At 47.0% G+C, this 16,009-nt stretch overlaps 1 protein-coding gene across 1 annotated transcript in view; it reads right to left on the reverse strand.

The window, feature by feature from the left end:
• The window catches only part of GPAT3 (glycerol-3-phosphate acyltransferase 3), a 28,750-nt gene extending 20,940 nt beyond the window's left edge, over window positions 1-7,810 (reverse strand). The window contains exons 1-2 of the mRNA XM_081877036.1: window positions 7,546-7,810; window positions 1,199-1,256 (exon numbers count right to left, since the gene is read on the reverse strand). Coding sequence (XP_081733162.1) covers window positions 1,199-1,256; window positions 7,546-7,689 — 202 coding nt within the window. The 5' untranslated portion in view covers window positions 7,690-7,810. The remainder of the gene's footprint in view (window positions 1-1,198; window positions 1,257-7,545) is intronic.
• Window positions 7,811-16,009: the final 8,199 nt, after the last annotated feature.

A 16,009-nucleotide genomic window follows, 5' to 3' on the forward strand; every position in this document is an offset into this window, starting at 1 on the left:
TTGGAAAAAATAAACTATGGTTTGCCTCAGACCAAGACTGGGAATTGCTTTGTGCAAGAAGCACACAAATTCTTCAAGGCTAGTCTAAAAAGGTAAAGGGACCGCTGACCATTTCGTCCAGTCATGGCCGACTCTGGGGTTGCGGCGCTCATCTCGCTTTATTGGCCGAGGGAGCTGGCGCACAGCTTCCGGGTCATGTGGCCAGCATGACTAAGCTGCTTCTGGCGAACCAGAACAGCGCTCGGAAACGCCGTTTACCTTCCCACTGGAGCGGTACCTACTTATCTACTTGCACTTTGATGTGCTTTCAAACTTCTAGGTTGGCAGGAGCTGGGACCGAGCAACGGGAGCTCACCCTGTCGCGGGGATTTGAACTGCCGACCTTCTGATCGGCAAGTCCTAGGCTCTGTGGTTTAACCCACAGAGCCACCCGCGTCCCCCAAGGCTAGTCTATGTAGTGCCAAAATTTGGTATTATGTTTGCTTGAGCCCAACCTTAACATCTACCACACCACTTAATCAACAAAATGTTTGTTTGGTTGATTAATCTCCTAATTAAAGCTACCTGGAACCCAGTGGGTGCTTCTGCATCAGAGGTGGCTAAACTGTGAGCCTTCCAAATATTGATGGTCTCCAAACTCCCATGAGCCCCAGCCAGCATGCCAAATGGTCAGGGATGAAGTGAGCTGTAGTTTCACAAACCTGACATAGAAGCCTTGTTTACTAAAGGGGGCATGGGCTCAGCTTGCAATTTGGCATCACTTTCCAAAATTATAAAAAGGAAGGGCAACCAGTGAACAAAATTTCCACTGTCTTTGGGCAATGTGAACCAAATGGATCTGCACAAGCTTGTAAACAGCTACCTGGGGCAAGAAGGAACCTCCTCTAAGCGTCCAGGAAGGAAAACATTGCAAAAGTTGTCTTACTTAAAGGCCACACTTATGCGTCCCAAATGACTAACACAGGCAGTTGTGGGTCAGGCATGCAATCGGGGTTCCAGGACTATCACATCAAGACCCCCACACAGAGGACTTGGTTTAACATCCTTGATGGACCCATATGAGTATCTCCACCACTTAGATGACAACCGAGTATTGTAAGATTTTTACATCAGATTTCAGGACCATTCCCCCCCCCCCTCCAAACAGCCATTCTTGTTATAATGGTGCAACAGTTCTAATTTTTAAGAAAACCCTTACCATTTGAAGAAGGAAGCTTCTGCGCCTCTCTCTGTTTCTCAATACGCAGCGTGGCCCACTGTTTTGTAAAGAAGAAAAGGGACAGATAAGGCTAATGTGCAGTAGTAATTCTGATTTAGGTCATCTTCCTGATCTAAATATTGTTGTTGCAAGAGATGCTCACTTTACCCTTTTATCATTTCTAACACCTTATTGGTATGTGTGTTTTTATGGTGACTATTACCCATTCAAAAGATGAAAACAAGGGATATACTTATTTGAATACTGTACTGGTAATGCTCTAGTAGCTCCTTGAGCATTCAGTTCCCCATTCTCAAGTTTTCTATACCAAAACAAAAACAAAAACCAGCACCACACCTCCAATCATATTCTAACTGCTACTGTGCCACAGAATTAAAGAACTGGAGAGAAGTCAAGGATAATCTAGCCCAAGCCCTGTCAATGTGGCTTTTAAGTTGTTTGTTCTCTTTGCCGGCTTTCCATGGACATCTTCTTGGCCACCGTAAGAACAAAGTGCTGGACTAGATGGGCATTTGCCCTGAACCGGCAGCATTCTTCTGATATTAAGAGCCATTCACCCCCCCCCCCCCCAGTTAGATATGCCAAGCCAGGTTCATAGGAAACAATTATTTCGGCCCCAGCTCATGCTTACTGCCCTTTCCTATCTATAGGCTTGTCACCACAGCCCAACACAAAATAAACTTTTGCAAGTAGGGCATCGCAGCCACCAGAAATCTGCTTCCCACATAGATCAGTTGGACCACACGCCTGTGACAGCACCACACAACCAATCAAAGTTGTGGCAGCTAGCAACAACCTCCTGTTGATCCACAAAGGGCGGTCATCTAGCCTCAGCTTCAAGCCTTCTAATGAAGAGCCATCTCTTCCACTGTCAAGCAGTTCTTCCCAATGTTTCATCTCCATCCTCTTTCACTTAAATGTGAACCTACCCCTCTGGACAAAAGAGAATTTGCTCCCATCACCTATAGGGACAGGGCGTTGCAACACGGCTGGCTGCAATCCGGATATGAGGGCTGAGCTACCAGTCCAAGATAAATGGTCTGAAGATGGATCTATAAATGGATTTGAGGAAAGAGCTTGAAGAACAGCCAGCAGCACCTACTCAAGGGTTCTCCCGTTCATGTATGTCAACAATGATATGAAATATTGAAAGACACGCCAACAACTCCCATATGTTCATGTTTTGGGGAGAGGAAGAAGTAGAGCAGGAGGGAGAAAGATGTTCTTGAGAAACCAACACTTCTGCTTGGAATCTCCTTCCTCGCTGGCAGTTTTTAAAGCAAATATCTGGACATATTTTGATTGCATTTCTCAGTAGAAATTAATCTGAAACCTGCATGCAGATTGTAACATGTGATCCTCATCCCTGTTAACTGTATAATATAATTACTGGTTTTAAGGTGTAGTAGTAATATGTAATCTTACTAGTTTTCAAACAACAGACTACTTCAACAAGGTAACACCTAACAACTATAATAACTTAATCCCCACAGAGTACACAGGAACAGATGGTGGAAACCAGTTTCATTCAAATAGGTTTCAACAACTCAACTAAAACTGATGTTGCCATTTTGGGGCAAGACGGCTCTAAATTCTTATTTTTCAAATGACTGACTGGCTGTGATTATCAGTTAAACATCTGGCTAGGCTAGTTCCGATGACAACCTTGAGCTAGGTTAAGAGCTTTGAGAACTTAAAAGAAGAAAAACTACTTGATGCAGGGACAGTCTACATATACATATTGGCTTGTTCTGACCTCTTTTTCTTAATGGCGATTGCTCCTGCTCAGGCTGCACAGAAAAAGCATTTTGGACTCAGAAATTCATTCCGATTGTGCAGATAAAATAGAACTGATAGAATTCTACAGGATGGGGTATTAGTGTGTGAAAACAGTCCAGATCCAATGATCCCCAGATGGTGGAGATGTCAGGCACCATGCTGGTACCCAGGCATCTTCACCTGGCCACAAGCAGTCAAAAGCCAGGTGCAAAATGTGCTTGGCAAATTTTGAACACTGCACAATAGCTAAAGATAAAGGGACCCCTGACCATTAGGTCCAGTCGTGGCCGACTCTGGGGTTGCGGCGCTCATCTCGCTTTATTGGCCGAGGGAGCCGGCGCCCAGCTTCCGGGTCATGTGGCCAGCATGACTAAGCCGCTTCTGGCAAACCAGAGCAGCGCACGGAAACGCCATTTATCCTCCCGCCGGAGCGGTCCCTATTTATCTACTTGCACTTTGATGTGCTTTCAAACTGCTAGGTTGGCAGGAGCAAGGACCGAGCAACGGGAGCTCACCCCATTGCAGGGATTCGAACCGCCAACCCTCGGATCGGCAAATCCTAGGCTCTCTGGTTTAACCCACAATGCCACCTGCGTCCCGCACAATAGCTACCCAAACCCTTATGTGGGAAGCCCACAAGCAGTTCCTGAGGACAATAACACTCTCTTCACTTGCAGTTCCCAAATGCTGGTATTCCAACGGTGGAGGTACAACACAGCTATCATGGCTACCCACCATTGTATGGAGTGATGTTTTGACCCATATTTTTCAGTTCCCATTCCTTTTCAAACCTGTATCCTTGCCTACTCCCACATAGCTATGACAGCAAAGGAGTTAAGGCCTCAGCTATGACTCTTGGGTTTCTAGAGCACCCTCAGGACCTGTTCACAGGAATACAGGAAGCTGGCTTCTACTGAGCTCGACGACCAAAAACTGAGCTTTTGTTGTTGTTTAGTCGTTTAGTTGTGTCCGACTCTTCGTGACCCCATGGACCAGAGCACGCCAGGCATTCTTGTCTTCCACTGCCTCCCGCAGTTTGGTCAAACTCATGCTGGTAGCTTTGAGAACATTGTCCATCATCTCGTCCTCTGCCATCCCCTTCTCCTTGTGCCCTTAATCTTTCCCAACATCAGGGTCTTTTCTAGGGCATCTTCTCTTCTCATGAGGTGGCCAAAGTATTGGAGCCTCAGCTTCACGATCTGTCTTTCCAGTGAACACTCAGGGCTGATTTCCTTAAGGATGGATAGCTTTGATCTTCTTGCTGTCCATGGGACTCTCAAGAGTCTCCTCCAGCACCATAATTCAAAAGCATCAATTCTTCAGCGATCTCCATCGAGCTTAGTAGGTAGCATTCCTCCAGGATTTCAGCAGGGGACCTCTTACCTGGAGATATTAGGGGTTCAACCTGCAAACCTCACCTCTTCTTGGTGAACCAGGAGGCGGCTCTACTAATCAATCACATGCCTCCTATTCTACTGTCCTACAAACCCTGCTTGTGTCCTTCTCCAGAGGCTTCTCCTTGGTTATTGGGGAGCAGAAGTCTGGGTTAGTTGGACCTTTGGCATCATCCAGCAAGGATCCTCTCTGCACTGACATGCCCCGTCTCGCCCTCATTCCCAGCTAGCTTGTTTTAGCTGTGTTGAGTCCTGGAATCAAACCAGTATCTGCTACTTTTCTTCCACCAAGGAGCCCAGGGATGCTTATTATGGAGCTATCTAATTTTATCCTCATAGCAACCCCGTGAAGAAAGTAAACAGAGACAGCCGATTGTTTTTAAGGCTCTACTATTCATAGTTGACCCCGTGATGAACAGCATCTGGCTAATTCTTGCCACCTCCAACACAATTGTGTATTTTGATGTTGTGAACCGCCCTGTGACCTTGTGGTGAAGGGCAGTATACAAAATTAATCATCATCATAATCACCCTAAGCACACTGACTTGAATGAAAGCCCCACTGATCTTAACAGAACAGTTATGTATGTTTATGTGTCCAAGGCCTGGATTGCAATGTCCCAGCACTAGTCGATAAATGGTTTCAGGGTGTGGAAACTCCAGGTTGTGACAGTGGTTGAATGCATTTAATTATGACTGTTCCATGACAAGGCCTTCAGATCCAGCAATGGCATGATGTTTAGCAACGTTAAGAAGTTTAGTACAGCAGTATGGTCTCTGAAGGGACGCGGGTGGCGCTGTGGGTCCCTGCTCCTGCCAACCTAGCAGTTTGAAAGCACATCATGTGCAAGTAGATAAACAGGGACCGCTCCGGCGGGAAGGTAAACAGCGTTTCCATGTGCTGCTCTGGTTCGCCAGAAGTGGCTTAGTCATGCTGGCCACATGACCCGGAAGCTGTCTGTGGACAAACGCCAGCTCCCTCGGCCTATAGAGCGAAATGAGCGCGCAACCCCAGAGTCGGTCACAACTGGACCTAATGGTCAGGGTTCCCTTTACCTATGGTCTCTGAACGATGCTCTTGAAGGCATATTTATGTATGCTGCAGCTGATGCAAGACAAAGGCACCCTCTATCATCATGGCAAGATCCAGTGCAATGAAGTTGTTATGCTCATGAAATGCCACAAATTGCAATACTAACTTCACACAGCAGACTACAGCTATGCCTCCAAGGTCTCCAAGATGACCATGCAGTCATCACGATTTGTTCGTGGGGAGATTAGATCACGTTGTGTCAAGCAAGTTTCATCCCACACTTTTCCACCACTGTCCTTACTGCAATATGACCAGCCTTTTGGGGAAGCAGTGTTGTTGCCAAGAGAGCTCCAAATCAGCTTTAATTGCACAACCTGAATTGGCCAGTATGTGACTGAATCGCACCCAAAAGGAGCAACAGTCTGGAAGCATCCTTTGCATATTTACCAAGAACAAAACTGACTATGCGCATAACCCCTTTGCATGATGAATTAGGACTTCATCGCAAGAGTGCAAGCACGATTCTGGGTCTAAGGCAACTGAATGGCAGCTTTATACAGGCAGAAGGACAATAAAGTCCATTCTCTCTCCCAGCACTGTTAATTAAAACCTGCTTCAGAGGAAGAAAAATATTGCAGGACAGTATTTTGCTATTCCACCTCGAGTCAGTAAGAGGAGTCCAAAGGGCAACTCTTTATGTCCACCTCCAGCCTTAAATTGTCCTCCTTTTGCTTTAAGCACTTTTCCTTTAAGTTCCTGGTTTTGTTGCCCAACAAACAAGATTCATTAATAGCCAGATGCAAGTCCAAAATAAACCAAGATCCCATAACTCATCTTCCAACGATGAAAGGCAAGCAGGACGGTTTAAGAAGAGGACGTTGAGTTAGTCTGGCTCCTGAAGATCAGATTTCAGTCTCTGGAGAGCAATTGCATTCTACACATGGTGGTTGGATGTCAACGGGCCTTGGGAGGTGGCTCTGGCAAGCGACTGAATTTACCATCGCAACAACTATGCATTTTGTGAAGAGGAGACAAGGTTTTTGTTTACCTGCTCCATGAATAGTCTCACCAGCAATCTTTTCTTCTATTAGCTTGACTCTGCCATTGTGTGTCAGCATATATATATATGTGTCCAAGGCATTTAATATATATATCATGAGAGCCAGCCTTAAACCAACCTGGTGCCCTCCCAATGTTTTGGACTACAATTCCCATCAGCCCCAGCCAGCACGGATGGGAGCTGTAGCCCAAAGCATCAGGGAGGGAGGATAAGGATAAAACCAACCTCTAGAAAAACAAGGAAACCAGAAATCACACAAAAATGAGGTAGAGGCACTAAATGGGAAGGATGCACCCCAGATGCTCTGCATGGGGGAGAACGGATGTCCTTCAGGCTTTTAAATAAGACCAGTAGGCCGTTTTTCCCCCATAAGAAGAAACTATCCGAGGCACTGCAGACATCTCTAGAGTGAAGCCAACATAATCTCACAACAAAGCTATATCAATAAGCATAAAGCGGGGCGGGTTAAATGCACTAACCTATCGGTGGAACAACACAGAGGAGACATCTCTCGAGCCTATAGCCCTTTATTATCTTTGGGTGTGCGCGTATCTGCGTTCCCCGATTGGCTAACGCCGGGGATGCAACGCGAAAATGGATTTTTTTGGGGGGAGAACTGAATGACAGGCGCAGCGACGAATTGGAGGTCAGCCTCGCGTTCGCTCCTCCGCAGAACTGAATCTAGGATTTTTAGGGAGGGGGGGGATCCCTAAAGAGCTGCCATTGTTCGCATCCAAGACCCTTTCTGGGCTTCCCAAAGGCCCATTTCATTGAAGTGCAAAATAAAAATAAAAAGCATCGCGGGTGCGAGGACGTCCACGCCCTCCTCCGCGTTGCAAACCGCTGAATCACGCAAGAAAGGCCAGCTGTTGTTTATGGCAATGGGGGGGGGCGGAATGGGGGGGGGAGCGCAGCAAGGAGAAAGGAGGCGGCGAAGTGTTACCTTGGGGGGGAATCGGGAAGGAGGGAGGGAAGATCTGCTTGCTCCTTTTTGGAGAGGCAGCCCCGAGGGGGCGGCACGCGTCGCCCTTTGCGCAGGCAGCGCGGAGCCGCGACTCACCTCCAAGGTCTTCACCAGGACTTTGAGGTACAGCTCCGAGATCCCCAAGGACACGCCGAAGATGGAGGGCAGCACGATGAGCAGGAAGACCGCGGAGAACCAGAAGCCGAAGAGGCGCAGCAGGAGATCCAGGAGCTGCTCCATCCCGAGGGCTGCGGGCGCCGCGCTGGCTTCCCCAGACGCCCTACTCGCTGCAGCGCCTGAGCCGGACGCCGGCTCGCCGCGCCCCGCCTGGGCAGGGGGAAGCCGTCCGTGCGGGCTCGCCGGGGGAAGGCTGGGCAAAGAGCAGCGCCGGAGAGGCTGCCTCTTTCTCCGCGCGGCTCCGCCGCGGCGCAGCTCCACCCACTTAACTCCTTTGCGCCCAAGGCGCGCTGCTGCTGCTGCTGCTGCTGCTGCTGGCCACGGTGCCGTCGCCGCCAGGCGAGCGCTTGGGCAGGAGGGAGCCTCCGTCCAGGAAGGCGTCGTCGGAGCTGGGACCCGGGTTGGTCAAGGAAGAGCGGAGCTCCTGCCGAGCTCCCCAAGAGGCGAGCTTCCCCGATCTCATGAGCGGCGTGGGTGTCTCCCTGCGAATGCTCTTGGGGGCGCGCCATCAAGGCGCAACTCCGGCGCGCGGCGGGATCCCGCCCCTTCGATTGTTCGCTCACGGCCGCATTGTGATCTCAGCACAGGAGCCAACTCCCATAGAATAGTTGAGGCGGCCATCCCCAGCCCCCTCCCCCCATTTGATAGTCATTGCTATTTAAATAGTGTGGGTACGCCCCGTCTGGCTTACCTGCCGCACCCCCCATTATTCAAGTTGGCACCCACGGGGGCCGCGAGTAAGACCCGCGGTAGTGGGCGGAACTACTGTCAGGGCCACCAGCACCCCACTAGCAGGTGTATTCAGCAGCATGTCCCGGAGAACAGAAGAAAAGCCGACTGCATCCCCCCTAATCTGATACAGTGGTACCTCAGGTTAAGAACTTAATTCGTTCCGGAGGTCTGTTCTTAACCTGAAACTGTTCTTAACCTGAAGCACCACTTTAGCTAATGGGGCCTCCTGCTGCTGCCATGCTGCCGGAGCCTGATTTCTGTTCTCATCCTGAAGCAAAGTTCTTAACCTGAAGGACTATTTCTTGGTTAGCTGAGTCTGTAACCTGAAGCGTATGTAACCCGAGGTACCACTGTATCCTGTTCTCACAGTGGCCAACCAGACACCCATAGGATGCCAACAAGCAAAGCCTAAGTGCAGTGGCAAGTCTCCCCACCAGCACTGGCAGAGGAAGGGGTTGCTGAGGGTGCAGCCTGCCCTGGGTGTCATCCTTGAGGGGGGTGACATCGCCACGCCACCCCCCGGGATGCTCGACGCTCGCTCCACCCCCGGGTGCACAGCAGCTATTTTCGCCCCTGCCCACCTGGGATTCACAACAACTGGTCTTCACTTGCCGTGATTATGTATTTTGTGGTTTTTATATTTTGATTTTATTCTGTGAACCACCCTGAGACCTCCAGGTATAGGGCAGTATATAAATTCAATAATAATAATAATGATAATAATTACAACGGTTGTAGCCATGGATGGCCTTAAAGGTAAAGGGACCCCTGACCATTAGGTCCAGTCATGACCGACTCTGGGGTTGCAGCGCTCATCTCGCTTTATTGGCTGAGGCAGCCAGTGTACAGCTTCCAGGTCATGTGGCCAGCATGACTAAGCCACTTCTGGCGAACCAGAGCAGTGCACGGAAATGCCGTTTACCTTCCTGCCGGAGCGGTACCTATTTATCTACTTGCACTTTGACATGCTTTCGAACTGCTAGGTTGGCAGGAGCAGGGACCAGGCAACGGGAGCTCACCCCGTCGCGGGGATTCGAACCGCCAACCTTCTGATCGGCAAGCCCTAGGCTCTGTGGTTTAACCCACAGCGCCACCCGCATCCCCCATGGGTGGCCTTATGACCCATGAATTTGTCTAATCCTATTTTTTAAGAAAATGTATTGTCATCCAGGAACTTGACCTCACTGTGGTTTTAGATATGCCTCTGACATAAAAACACAAAAATAACCATTACTGGGTCAGACCAAAGGCCCATCTGGTCCAGCATCCTATTCCCATTGTCACCTGCCAGATGCTTAATGAGCACAGCAGCACACTCTCCTGTTGGTTTCCAGGCGCATATTGCCTCTCTCACTCCAGGTGTCATCTGAGGAAATGGTTGAAAGAACATGATTAGGCAACACAGAACAGCTGACTTAAAATGATCAGTGAAGTACTCTTGCAGGTATGAGAACATTTAAATACCTTTCTGTACTGCCTGACCTCTAACCTAGTTAGGTAATCCTGGATTCTTCTTGATTTGGTCATCCTAGAGCACTGAAAGAGGAAGCCATTTGTATCTTTATCAGTGACAAGCAGCGGGTTATAATCCATCACTTTGCTGAGCTGTGGCCTTTCCCCTTCCAAGGGTACAAAATTTTGCACGTGCGGCGGGACGGAGAAAATGGCCAGGCCCTCTCTCATAATGCTAGAACCTGAGGACATTCGATGAAGCTGAATGTTAGAAGATTCAGGATGAGCAAAAGGTCCAGCGCCGAGGGCCTTCTGGCGGTTCCCTCACTGCGAGAAGCAAAGTTACAGGGAACCAGGCAGAGGGCCTTCTCGGTAGTGGCACCCGCCCTGTGGAACGCCCTCCCACCAGATGTCAAAGAGAACAACAACTATCTGACTTTTAGAAGACATCTGAAGGCAGCCCTGTTTAGGGAAGCTTTTAATGCTTAACAGACCATTGTATTTTAATATTTTGTTGGAAGCTGCCCAGAGTGGCTGGGGAAACCCAGCCAAATGGGTGGGGTATAAATAATAAATTGTCATCATCATCATCATCAACATCTCCGCTGGAGTGAACCGGCCCAGGTGAGGTAAACCTTGCCGACCCCTGACATAGTTAAACTATGGAACTCTGTGCCACAGCAGACAGTAGTAATCACTGACGTGGATGGCTTGAAAAGAGGACTGGACAAATTCATGGAGGATAATATCAATGGCTTACTAGCCATGATGGCTATGCTCGCTCTCCTAACGCTGTACGATTCCAAACGCTGGTTTGCTGGAAAACCATAGGAGGGGAATGTGCTCTTATGCCCGGGTCCTGCTTGAAGGTTTCCTACGGGCATCTGGGTCGCGGCTACAAAAACAGGGAGGTGGACTAGATGGGCCACTGGCCCAATTCAGCAGGCTTCTCTTTCGTTCTTCGGAACCCGAAAATTATATCACAGATATGGCCAATAGACAGGGGTTTTTGAAGCTTCAGTCCAGCAACTGCTTGGCTCAGCTGTGCTAATGTGACTTTCCTCATTCCTCTAGAAAACCCTGTTCCTACCAAGAGGCTTTGAGGCTGGGAAATCAAAATAAGCAGCTAAAACAGCCAGCTACCTCTCCGCTAAATATGTAAAAGAGTTCAAAAGGTAACCATCCCCTTTGGGGAAGTAGGCTAGGTGCCTACTTGTTGCAAAGTTCAATCTAAATAGAAACGATAGCAATTGGCAGGGTTTCACATCTCACATTAACACATTACATAAGTATGTGACAGATGAACGCGGGTAACTATTGCATCAGTCAGACTAAAGAAGTGGTTTTTAGTGTCGAGGGTGTGGATAGTGCAAGTTACATACCCAGGATATGGGGTGAGCCTTGATTGCAATCATTTTACCCACTGCGTTAGAGTAAGTCCTTCTGTAGTAAGTCCCAGCCGACAGGATTGCGACAAGAACTGCCCCACTGAGAAACATGTGAGAGGTAGTAGCATTTTCAGTGGAATTCAAAGATTTGCAAATCTACCCCCCCCCAAAAAAAAAAACCCCAGCAACTAAGCAGACAACCCACGCACCCCCTCCCCATGCAGCTCAAAAATAAAATAAAATTCTGGTGTGGCTTAAGCGTGCTCAGTAGTCGTGGAATATTGAGTGCCGAGAATTCTCTGCAAACATGGTAGGTAAAGCAGTTAATAAACCATATGAAGAATACATGCACACCAAATCATCCTGAAACCGTAGTTTGTTAAGGGAATGGTAGCTCTGTGAGGGGTAAACTTTAGTTCTTCTTTGGGAAAGTCTCGTGCTTTAAATATATGGTATGTGTATGTATGAATGTCTAAAATCCCTGGTAGAGGACAAGGATCCTGAGATCACATTATGGGTAGCCAAATTCTGTGTGATTGCCATAAAACTTAGGGAACAAGCTGTGCTATCATAATGATTAAGGCTTTAAATGATAATTTTAGACTATTTGTTAGTGACTAAGTTTTAATTTATATATTTTTTAAACTGTTGCTATATCTGTAGTGTCCCTGTTATACCTAATTACAAATTCAAATGTATCCCTATTGTGTTTTATGATTTCCTTGATATTATATGTGGCCTGGAACTGGTCTGTGACAGAAATAGTAAATTATTCTTCTATGTGTATGTATCCAATATTTGTAGTATGGGCGGACTCCCCTGGAAAATGGAGTGGCCATTCACACTGCTCAGGGAGGGGAGACAGGAGAAAATGTAACTTTATACCAGCTCCCTTTTCAAGGTCACAGAACATGCTCTGATCTGCAGTGAGCCATCAGTATTCCTATGCGTCCCTTGCTGTGCTTGTGTGCAGCCACACATTTCAAGGCCCCCACATCTTTGTCAGGGGAAACCACCTTGCCTTGCAGATATTTATCTACGATAGCTCAGGTTTCACTTATTTAAACAGCTGCGCTGTTTGTCAAAGGCAGAACTGCTCAGGAGAGTTTTCTATCAATTAAGGGAAGGGAAGGGAAGGGAAAGGTATTTTGAGGGACATAAAATAATAGCAGGAAACGAAAGGAAATGACCTCAGTCGAAAGCCGGTTTTATTTCCGCATCGCAATATGAAGTTTTATGATCCACAAAGATCACAAATAGGTCCAGTGCTTTTTTTCTAGGGGGACGCAGGGGTACACATACCCCTAAACATTTTGTGAATCTAGGTTTGGCCTCATTGGAGGCCAGTGTTTTGATATGAGTAGGAAAATGAGAGTAATCCCTAAACATTTTTTTAGGAGAAAAAAAGCACTGGATAGGTCTAACTCATAGCTGTCAACTTTTCACTCTTCTTGCAAGGAATCCTATTTGGAATAAGGGAATTTCCATGTGATAGGAAATTTTTTTTTGTTTACAACACCCTTAAAAAAAGGAAAACGTTGACAGCTATGGTCTAACTTGCACTTAAGGCATGCGCCACAACCAGATTCACATCTGCATTGTATATTTAAAGCAGTATCGTAACACTTTAAACAGTTATAGCTTCCCCCAAAGATTCCTGGGAACCGAAGTTTAAGGATTCTGAGTTTGGTTAGTAGATTCCTATTTCCCCTCATTGAGCTACAATTCCTAGAGTGCATGGGCATAGCCAGCATTTTTGTTGGGGGGGGCAGGCTTTTCGTTGGGGAGAAGAACCTCAGTTTGCTATGTATTTTTATTTATTTTTGTTGATTGGGGGGGAGGCAACCGCCCCTCCCTGCCCCCCCCTTGGCTGCACCCTTGCTAGAGTATCTTGGGGAGAAAACTGTATTGTTAAACCACTGCCCAGGCTTGCACCCTGAGGTCACTTGGTTCTGCTAATGCAGCAGTTTGACTTTGCCACCAAAGGTTCACACCATTGTCTCAAGACACGTGGATGTCAACAATAAGAACTGGAGCTGTACAAGGGGAATGGAGATCTCCTCTTGGCACCTTTAGCAAACTACAGTTCCCAGGAATCTTTGGGGGAAAGCCAAGATTCTTAAAAGTGGTATGGTACTACTTTAAATGTATAATGCAGATGGGACCCAGGAGAAGTGTTTTGGCAGCTTGTGTCAATGATGTTGGGTCGTAAACAACCAAACATACAAAGGACGACAACTGCAGAACTGCATAGCCAATCAGAGCACACACTAACTCAGCAAAGAACATGCCAGAGAGCCAGTGTGGTGTAGTGGTTAAGAGCGGTAGTCTTGTAATTTGGGGAACCGGGTTCGTGTCTCCGCTCCTCCACATGCAGCTGCTGCGTGACCTTGGGCCAGTCACGCTTCTTTGAAGTCTCTCAGCCCCACTCACCTCACAGAGTGTTTGTTGTGGGGGACGAAGGGAAAGGAGAATGTTAGCTGCTTTGAGACTCCTTAAAGGGAGTGGAAGGCGGGATATCAAATCCAAACTCTTCTTCTTAAAAAAAAAGAAAAAAAAAGAAAAGAACATGCCACTCTGCTTGGTTGCTAAACAACACAACACCCACCCACCCCTTGATTAACTGACTTAACCCTTCAATCACTCACAGAATGATCTCTGCTGTTGCACTTCTGACAACTTCAGGGGAGTCACATGCTCTCCATTCCTGCGCTATAGCCTGCTTAGCATCAACTATCAGGCGTAGTATTTTAACATGCACAGCCCGATTCTATACGGAGTTAGCTGCACCTGAGCCCATTAAAAAAATCAATGAATTTAAGCATACCTAGCTCTGGAGACCATCAAAAAGGCTGATCGCCGAAGAACAGATGCTTTTGAATTATGGTGCTGGAGGAGACTCTTGAGAGTCCCATGGACGGCAAGAAGATCAAACCGATCCATTCTGAAGGAAATCAGCCCTGAGGGCTCACTGGAAGGACAGATCCTGAAGCTGAGGCTCCAATACTTTGGCCACCTCATGAGAAGAGAAGACTCCCTGGGAAAGACCCTGATGTTGGGAAAGATAGAGGGCACAAGGAGAAGGAGACGACAGAGGACGAGATGGCTGGACAGTGTTCTCGAAGCTACCAGCATGAGTTTGACCAAACTGCTTGAGGCAGTGGAAGACAGGAGTGCCTGGCGTGCTCTGGTCCATGGGGTCACAAAGAGTCGGACACGACTAAACGACTAAATAACAACAAAAATAACACTTGTAATGTAGCAAATATTATGAACAATGTGGAGAGATACAAAATATGGATTATGAAATAATACAGTCGAAGCTACCAGCATGAGCCAGTGTGGTGTAGTGGTTAAGAGCGGTAGTCTCCTAATCTGGGGAACCAGGTTCGCGTCTCCACTCCTCCACATGCAGCTGCTGGGTGACCTTGGGCCAGTCACACTTCTGTGAAGTCTCTCAGCCCCACTCACCTCACAGAGTGTTTGTTGTGGGGGAGGAAGGGAAAGGAGAATGTTAGCCGCTTTGAGACTCCTTAAAGGGAGTGAAAGGCGGGATATCAAATCCAAACTCTTCTTCTTCTTCTTCAAACTGTGGGAGGCAGTGGAAGACAGGAGTGCCTGGCATGCTCTGGTCCATGGGGTCACAAAGAGTCGGACACGACTAAACGACTAAACAACAACAGCAACAAAAGCTCTGGAGAGGATAGGGGTCTAGCCGGTTACAGTTACTTTTACTGTACATCTTAAATTATTGCTAGCGTCATCTGCTGCTGATGTTCGCTCATTTAAAACATCTCTGTCTTTCTTAAGCTGAGCTCACAGAGATTACAATCATTACTTATTTCGATTGGATTTTTATGCTCAGGTTGCAAACCTAACACGCGCTACTTGGGAGTAAGGTCCATTGAACACAGTTGAATTTACATCCAAGTAACATGCAGAGGTTTGCATGCTAATCTGCTTCAGGAAACTTGTATAAGGTGTAAAGGCAGTGTGGAATTTTAAAAATCTGTTCTAACCTTCTTTGTAATTATCATTCAGCTATAAAAAAAATGTGCCTAATCGTGATCTTTTAATGACACAACTATTGGCAAACTCTGCCATAAAAGATGCTAAAGGTCACTGTCCACGCACTGTCTGCATTCTCATCGTATAATAACTGGTTGTTAAATTAGGTGAGAGGGAAATGCTGACTCCAAAGAACTGCTATTTCTGAACCTTGGACTGTTTTAAAAAAAAAACCTACAGGTTTTCTTACACCACCTGTCCAATGAACCCACTGCAGAGTAAAACTGAATACCAGCAGCCTTGTACCCAGCACTGTTTAGGAATTCTAAGAAGATAGATAGATAGATAGATAGATAGATAGATAGATAGATAGATAGATAGATAAATGCAGTTTAAAAACCAGTGGGTAAAATCAGTGCCATTTTGAAAGGTTCATTCCGCCATCTTGATTCAAAATGGCGCCCAAATGTAGATGAAAACCTGCTCCTCATCTCCAGAACACCATGCAAAATTTGGTTGCGGTGTCTTAAGAGGTTCCCAGATGCACAGAGAACGAACAGGTTTCCAAAATATATAGCAGATTAGCACCGACATGAAGTTGACAGCACCTTTCCCATGCACATGGCTATAATAAACATATTAGCAGTGTTCACTTTCAGATTTTATGCTTCTAAAATCCCATCCACACTAGTAGGCAGTCCTTGAGGGTATATACTCTATTTGTGCCATGAGTTGTCCCCTCACCAACCATTATAAGTGCAAGAAACCTGAGGTGTGTGTTGTTATATTACGTATTATGTATT

The sequence above is a fragment of the Podarcis erhardii genome (genome assembly GCF_964252035.2).
Source record: "Podarcis erhardii genome assembly, chromosome: 9".
Lineage (NCBI taxonomy): Eukaryota > Metazoa > Chordata > Lepidosauria > Squamata > Lacertidae > Podarcis > Podarcis erhardii.